Genomic DNA, 8363 nt, shown 5'->3' on the forward strand with positions numbered 1-8363 from the left:
AGATACGGCGCAGCAGCTATGACTCCTGCTTGTTTCAAGGACATGTTCCGCTGAGACAGGCCTGGTTCTATTCAGGGGCATTAGGGGGCATCGCAGCCTTACTTTGTTCCCATTAGCTGCTTCTTTTTTTTTATGCTCCCACTCAGACACCACACCAGGGATATCTGATGCCAGTGAAGTGATGTTGTTGCAGTCAGTGTCCACCATCACAAACTTTCCACTGATTCCAAACAAATGCTGATGGGACTGAATAGATAAGGTATTTAGTTAAAAACTGTAATATTTACCAGACATCATCTAAGCTTTTCTCATAAAAAAACATATTTTAAAGCAGAGCTGGTTAATAGAAACAGAGGAATACTGTTGATTTAGGTTCTTAACCAAACAAAACAAAAACAGAAAAAGTTGATTTTATCAAAAGGAATTTAGTATTTGAGCAAATATATATCTCTGTTTTCATGTCAACTGCAGTCAGCTTTCAGAAGCTAACGTGTGCAAACAATTGTATGTCTGAGCTTGCGTGCATGCCTTCATGAGCATACAGGTGTGTTTACATATTTGAATGTTTGTTTGTACACAAATGTATTTGTGTGTGCACCTGTGCATATACAGGTGTGTGTTTCCTAACAAAGGTATCGTTGCGCAGCACGTAACTGTGTTACTCTCTCTTTCTCTCTGAGTGTGTGCATATCATTGACCGGCTGAGATGATGGCTGCTGTGCATGGGTTGGTACTGTTTACAATTTTGGGCGTGACAGTCAAAGGGTCCTGCGTACGGAGCGAACGGGACTGGACCACCCACGTGGCCAAAAAAAAGAAAAAAAAAGAAAAAAAGGAACAACCATGTAATTGTGAGTGAACCTTTCCCCGACGCAGAGCAGGATGCCTGAGACCACGACGCATTACGATTCGATCTTATTTCTCCTCACAGCACTAAAGCAGTTCTTTTTATCTTCATCATAACTGACGCGTTTCCATCTCCACGGGGGGCGGATATCACGGATTTGTCCGGAAAGCTCTCCCCACCTGGACTGAAGATGGTAAGTGTGCGGCTGGCAGCCAGACGAGCTGCTGCTGCTGCTGCTGCTCAACACGGGAGGCTCAGGTGTGAAGTCCGGGCTGCTGATACACTGGTACTCTGGTGCATCAAGTGGCTACACGGGCTAGTTACCACTCAGTTCCTTTACTGTGTTATGTTGTATTTAAAGTGTCAGTTCAGTGAGTTCCCTTAAGTTTAAGTCGTGGTTGAAATATTTCCTACTTCTTAGATTTTTAAGCTGACTTTCTCGCACTTTTTTTTTTTCTGGGTCATGAAGCTTTTTATTTTAAAGATAATTGGCATTTTGGAAAAGAAAAAAGAAGCTGAAGCTTGTTTCTTTCAGCCTTTTAAGTCCTCGGCTATAAACGTGTCCGCAACAGTGAACAACATCTACAGGATAAATGCACTGACATTAGCCGATTGAAGTCTGTAGCATGACAATCGCTGAGAAAAGGTCACCTGCCTACTGCGTTAGGCTGGGTGCACGAGGACACACTGTCAGGCAATATAATGCAAAACGACTGATGTGTTCATGACATATTGTGCGCGTTTGTATCTGCCACTGGTCAGTGTGAAATATGGAGTTATTTATTTTACACTACATCTACACGAGCACACTTTCATGTCGTCACACTGATTAGTAGTAGGTTCATTAATGAAGTGTATAATTAAATGAATGAGGAGGATAAATTACACACCTTGAATACACTGTGATTTTAAAGGGGTCACCCACGTGTATTATTTGTATATTGGCTATTCGTGTATAATAATGTCAAAATATGATTATCCTGCATCCTATATGTTATAATGGGGCAGACATTGTACAGACACTATACCGTGGGACCTCCCCTTTAACCGCTGTAATCTGAGGCTCAACTACCACCATCATGGTGGTGGTAGAAAAAAAACAAAAAAAAAAACATCAAAGTTAGAAATTTCAGTTCTGACATTCCTCTGCCCCCTTCAGACTCACGGACCGTGTCTACCTTGCCTCAGACTTTCAGGTCCTCTCCGGGAAATGCTTCTTTCAGGCGACAGGGCGCTATGTGAAAACCCAAAACACCAAACGCACCAAGTTGGTTTGGCTCTCCGCGAGCCTCCCCTGAAGTTGGAGATGCACACATGAGGTCTCTCTGCCTGGGTGGTCTCTCTACTTTAGTGAGCTGTTGCTAAGCAGCTAATAATAGTCGTGTTTGCTGAGTAATTTTTGCCCTTCTGGAACCAATCAGATGCAAGAAAGTCCTGCAATCTGACAGCCCCAGAGGCGGGATCTCGAGTCCCCCCCTCCTCCTCTTTCACCCCTCCTCCTCCTCTGCCTCCAAATGGAGAGAGGTCTTTTCTCCTCTTCTATTGAATCTCAGAGTTGGCCGTGACGCGCGGCCCAGGGGAAGACCACATAGATCTCACCAGAATGCCACGACCATCGAGGTTTCTTACCCGACGACTCGTGTATGGGAATCACATTGAGCACCTCGCTTTTTGAGAGAAACTTACTTTTTTTAAGAGACACGGTGAGTGCGGTGAAAGCGGCGGAGACCTCCGGATCACGAAATGTTGGGATGGAAGGCGCAGACTTTGACTCGCCGTCTCCAACAGGAGTATGAAGTCCTACTTCACGGGTGTGAGATCTCCGAGAGTGAAACTCTGTTGCCTCTGGATATCGCTGCACGCTTTCGGGGAAACACTATAAAGTGGGAAACGGTAACCATCTCGCAGTCCCCGCAACATGGCCTCGGCTGCTAATGCGCCCTCCGAGCAGGAAAACAGAGACCCCGATCGGCCGAGAGTAACGCGGAGGAACAGGGGGAACTATACCCGCAACACACCGCTGGATTTGGAGTATTTGCAGCGGCCGAGTTACTGCGATGCGGGCTTTGCTTTGGAGCAAATATCCGAGGTGCTTATCTCTCATGTTAACCTGGAAACTTTTATGCTCTTGGTTTCATTGTATTCGCTAAAAAAAAAAGTGGCCAAACTATGTCCAGTCGCTGCTAGGTAACGGGACGGGCTGGGCAGGGGGACGCAGGGGTAAGGCAAGGTTGTAGTGATCCGAAAGTTGTTTGGTTGTGTTTTTTGTGCAACATTTCGACTCTTCCCGTGCAGCCGGCTTCTGTTTTAGGATGCGAGACGAGTTGTATCTGCACATACAACCACCCGATTGCTCCCACTACAACATCCCCGACCTATAACGGTCTCAGACAGGGCAGAAACATGCAGCTTTCACTCAACAGTCAACACTACCGCTGGCTTGTTTCATAACATACAGCTTGACATTTCTCTGCACATGAGCTGCGTTCAAGGTTTAGGTGGCTAAGATAAATGTTTTGTGTGACAGTTTCTCGACTCGCGTAAGAGGAAGAAAAAAAAAAAAAATCCATGTGGCTGCCCTCTTTCGTTCACAAATATTGTGAGTCCCTCCTGTGATGGCTCCTCCACTCCCCATGCAGGCCGGAACACACGGGCTGCTGGACGGGGAGTGGAGTTGTGTGTGTGTGTGTGTGTGTGGGGGGTGGTATTTGTGGGTTTTTACCACTTGCACCTTTTCAGGGTATTTAATATGTTAATACAGTTTGATGTGAGTGTTGGGTGTTGATGTCGGCTTCCTCACTGCCAAATTACTCAAATATATTACTTGTTGGGGGGGGGGGGGCATAGCTTTTATGGTATTTTTCAGTTTATCCACAGGGACTGTATTGTGTTATTTTAAAGGAGTATTGTGCATGCAAGGCAGAATTTGACCATGTAGGCTACAGCTTTGCACAAGGATAACTCTTGTGTGAAATAGAGACACAGGGGAGGTGTATTATCACAAGGCCACCTACTGCATAATTGTGTCTTGACAGCTATCTCCTGTTATTTACCTCCATCCGCTCTGGAGGTCCAGCTGCAAACCTATTTTGGAGCAGAGCAACACAGACCTGTCCTGTCAGTTTTTTTTTGTTTTTTTTTATCAGCATCTTCATAAGTCATCACTGTAGCAGTGAAATGACAGCAATGGACCAGGCTGTGTGTAGGTGACCTGCAGGGGATGAAGATATCTGTCTTTTGTATGTATCCTGCTACGGTTACAGTTTATACATGTTACTGATATGACAGAACCTGTGGCTCTCACTCTGGGGAGTCTCCAGTGGTTTCCAGGCGTTCCCGGGCAGATGTGTATATTTCAGTCACTGAAGGTTAGCAGAGTGCGACAGTGATTGTTTCTATATGGTGATCACAGCTCCCATTTCCCTCAAAGCCTTCATGATAGAAACATTTGCAGTCTCACGGCGAATCATAACAACCTGTCTCCTCAGACGAGTCTTCTTGGGCCAAATTAATGATTTAAATGTGTTAAGACTCTTTGATGTGAACACATTTGGGACCACCTGCACTAGTTATTTCTTTGCCTGTATAACATTGAACCTTTTCTGTTAAACCCTGTAGATTCACCTGTCCAGGTAAGTACAGTGTCTTGCAGTGTAATTGACAGTAACATCAGGACTCTTGTCTTGTTGTAGGGGAAGGCGACTGGGAGGAAAGCACCTCTATGGCTGAGAGCGAAATTCCAGAGACTTTTATTTAGGCTGGGCTGTTACATACAAAAGAACTGCGGAAAGTTTTTGGTTGTGGGCCTCATGATTTTCGGAGCTTTCGCTGTGGGCTTACGGGCAGCTAATTTGGAGACGGACGTGGAGAAACTCTGGGTGGAAGGTAAGACACTGATTTATTATTGACTGTTTTTGACAAGTTATACAGTTCATCTGTTTTTCCTAGTGTCAGTGTTTAAATATAAGATGCTTGGACTGTTCTTTATTTCAGTGCTTTTCAGTCTGTCCAGTTTGATATTGCATGTTTGGGAAGGGCATAGGATGGTTTAGATTGGAAGAAGACAGGGTTGGTGGGTGCTGCTGAACAAGCCAGGGGGATTGTTTATTGTTTAGACCCTGGCAAGTGGCCAAGTCAAACTTGCAAATCATTTTATGTATCCTAACATACTTGCACCTTCTCAAACCGTGTTGGATGCCCACACACAAGACGTGCAAGAAGTGACTGTAACTTAGCTCAGAAGTAAAGTTGTAATTAAGTTCATAAGCAACTTTTGGGGTAGAGGAAATTTTTGTCAAAGCCGCCATTTTGTGAGAGTGTGTGAGTGTGTGTGAGTGTGTGTCTGCCTGCCCCCAGCAGTTGAATGCTCAGAGACTGTGTGTGGTCCCCTTTTGGACAGCTCTCAACTTTCCAAAAAGATTTGTCTCCGGCTGCAGGGAAAAAGCGGAGTGAGGACAGGAACTCGTGTTTGTGGAGTGGATGGGCTACTCACTTGTTTTTTTTTTTTTGCTTAGCTTTTTTTTTACAAACAACTTACAAAGAATGATTTTTTTTTTTTTTTTCAAAGGAAAAAGAGAATGGTGCTTATGGGTGGTGGTGGGGGGGGTGTAAGGGGAAGGGGCTGTGTGCTTTTTTCCTTTCCTTTGATCCGCATTCCTGCACTTAGGGCTAGAGTGTGCTGTGGGAGTCATGAATGGAGGAGCAGATTGTGCTGCTGTGAAATTGAAGTATTTTTATAGTCACAGAAAAAGGGGGGAAAAAAAGCATAGTTAATGCATAGTTGTCGTTGTTTGTGTGTTCCCCATGTCTGTTTTCTCCCCCATCTTACCTACCCTCCCTCAAATGAAAAAAAGTGAGATCAAACGGTAAAAGCAGGCCGATTCCATGCGCAGATCAAACACCCCACCTCCTCCTCGGGTTGGCTGTTCTCTCCTTGCGTGCTGCTGCAGGGGTCTGACAGACAGCATGTTCTTCTAATGTGTGGCGCAGGCGCACTTGGCAGCAGTTTAAGCAGAGGGGAGCCTCTTCAGTACAGGACTCCTGACTGTAGTGAGGGGGAACACACTGTTTTCACACCCTTTTCACATGTCAGGCCATGGTCATGTGTGCTACAGTGAGGGGCACCGTATTAAACTGAATGGTGCTACAATAATGCCGTGCAACCTTTTTACTACTAACTTGCTACAGCCTGATATTGATGGTTGAACACGATGAGTCAAGAAATCAGCGGACAGTAAAATAACTGCTGACTGTTCTGATAATGAACCGCCATTTATCAAATGAAATAATCAAACATTTGCTGGGAACAGCCGCTCCAGTGTGAGGAGAGCCAGCGTTTCCTGTTTCATATCATTGTGAAGGGAATAACTTTGGATCTTTTGACAACAAAACAAAATGAGAAATTCAAGGACATAACGAACTACGGCTCGTATTTCTCTTTGTTTACTCTTCCATTGCCGCTCTGGAAAGGTTTCTGGAAGTAGTGTTGTTAGCCATAATTTGACAAACCTATAATTTGGAGCATACTGAGCGCTGAGTACATCATGCTGCAGCAGTTGCTTAAGAGTCTATGGATGTTTAGATACTTTTACCATTTAAATGTCCTCTAACTGAAATGAATTGAAATTGCAAACATTTTATCGCCACTTTCAAAAGTCCACATGGGCTGAAATATTTGACCCTCACACAATTAGTTTTGGATGGATAATTAGGTGGAGTTTGTGTGTTTATTGAGTAGCAAAGGTTCTGGTGTTGCAGCTTCTCAAATGTCAGGATTTGCCACTGTTCTCTGTTTCACGTCATCGTAAATGAAATGTCTTTTGGTTTGTAGGGCAAAAGCAGCTTCGACAGATCCCCTTGGGCCCCACTAACTGGTGATGTTCATTTGTCACCATTAGACGTATTGTCTGCTAAGAGATTAAACAGAAAGTAATGCATAGATTAATCAGTGGAAATAAGAATTTGTTGTAGGCGTTACATCAGACTTCACACTCATTGGTACATGACAACTCACTGTCTTCCATAGAAGTTGCACCATTAATTGACAGAAGAGGTTAGCTCTAATGTTGAACCTGACAGACAGTTGAACCGAGTCAAGTGACCTCTGGTAGACATCTACAACATGGACACACACTGCCTCCCACAGAGACACACAGAGACCTGCTCATTCGCACACAGACACTGACAAAGAGACTGGGCTGCGGTGGTTTCCTAGGTCCCGGTACGTGAGGGGTTCCAGATGTTGGTAGGGAGAGATCTGTTTGTTTAGATTAGACTGCACAGCTGAGGGATAGATTAGTTCTGCCTGGACCGTGGAACGCTGTGCTGGGCCGTGCTGGGGGACTGGCCCATCGTCCGAGAGGAAAAAGAGGAGAGAGGAGGAGAGGACAGAGCGGCTGTTTATGTTTCATTTGGAACTGCCCTCCGCAGGCGACCCATGGACGACCCCGCCTGGAAGCTGTGTGGCCTGTGGACGCACACACGCATACACAGACGCACACACGCACACACACACAATACACTCATCTCATATTAGAGCTCTCAATTCCTTCACAATCTACTGGCGCTGCACTTCTACGTTCGCGATCTCGTGTCTTGTCTGTCGTCACCTGCTGTCTGGACGCGCCGAGGAGGCTGAGGTCTACACAGCAGACCACCATTAACTGCGGACCGGAGTTAGCTAGTGTGTTTATTCTACACTCTATCACGTGCCACAGCTTTCGCAGGGATTGTCTCTTCTCACACAGTGCTCACTCAGCACTGTTTATAAACACTCAGACACAGGAAGTTCTGTTTATTAGACAAAGTGATAGAGACCAATTGGGAGCGAGATGCACGCCTGCACAAAGAGGCGAGTGTGGTTTGTGTTTTGTTAAACATTTAGGGAATGATAGTGATATTTTTGAAAGTCTTTTTTTTTCCTTTTTTTTTTTCTTACCTAGACCACATGATAATGATAGTGGATTGTAATTAAGGCAGATTACATCCACACTGCAGATAAATGCTATGTTTATTTCCACTGTGACGCTCACAGGAAATTATTAGGTGAAACAGGAAGTTGTAGTATTGTGGTCTCCTATCTTGCGCTCCCCACACTGAAAATGTGGCCCGCTGCCCTCTGTGTGCTTTCCTCAGTGTCGGAACACATGCCCATTGGCCTGTGTTCGACTCCAGATCCATCCTCAGTTTCAAATTGCAGATGATTCTAGATGATCTTGCGATGATTAACTATAAGCCATGTTCGGAGAGCAGAGATGTAGAAGAGAGGAATAAGACCCCTTTAGAGTTCCTCCTGGCCACAAATGGAAAATGGAGCCATCCCTTGGCATTCTGGGTTAAGTTAATTGTAAAGAAAATAGCACCACCGGCTGCCTCTAATTAAAACAGTATCGCGTAAACATTGGCCTTCCTGTCGGACGGACCCTCACTCTTTCGCTCTGTTCCTGTGCTGAGAGCGGGGCTGGAGATGTGGCTGTGTGGTTATGGGGCTGTGTTGATCGGGGGGGGGGGGGGGGTC

At 45.3% G+C, this 8363-nt stretch overlaps 1 protein-coding gene across 2 annotated transcripts in view; it reads left to right on the plus strand.

Moving 5' to 3' along the window:
• The first annotated feature begins 879 nt into the window (after nucleotides 1-879).
• The window catches only part of ptch1 (patched 1), a 52710-nt gene continuing 45226 nt past the window's right edge, over nucleotides 880-8363 (plus strand). The window contains exons 1-2 of one of the 2 annotated variants that reach the window (XM_023393558.2): nucleotides 880-1040; nucleotides 4540-4732. In XM_023393558.2, coding sequence (XP_023249326.1) covers nucleotides 1038-1040; nucleotides 4540-4732 — 196 coding nt within the window. In that variant the 5' untranslated portion in view covers nucleotides 880-1037. Of the gene's footprint in view, nucleotides 1041-2367; nucleotides 2937-4539; nucleotides 4733-8363 lie in introns of those variants that run through there. The other variant, XM_023393557.2, reaches the window with a different exon arrangement.

This window comes from Seriola lalandi, unplaced genomic scaffold, assembly GCF_002814215.2.
Source record: "Seriola lalandi dorsalis isolate HSWRI2012SDOR001 ecotype SW California unplaced genomic scaffold, Sedor1 jcf7180002054938, whole genome shotgun sequence".
Lineage (NCBI taxonomy): Eukaryota > Metazoa > Chordata > Actinopteri > Carangiformes > Carangidae > Seriola > Seriola lalandi.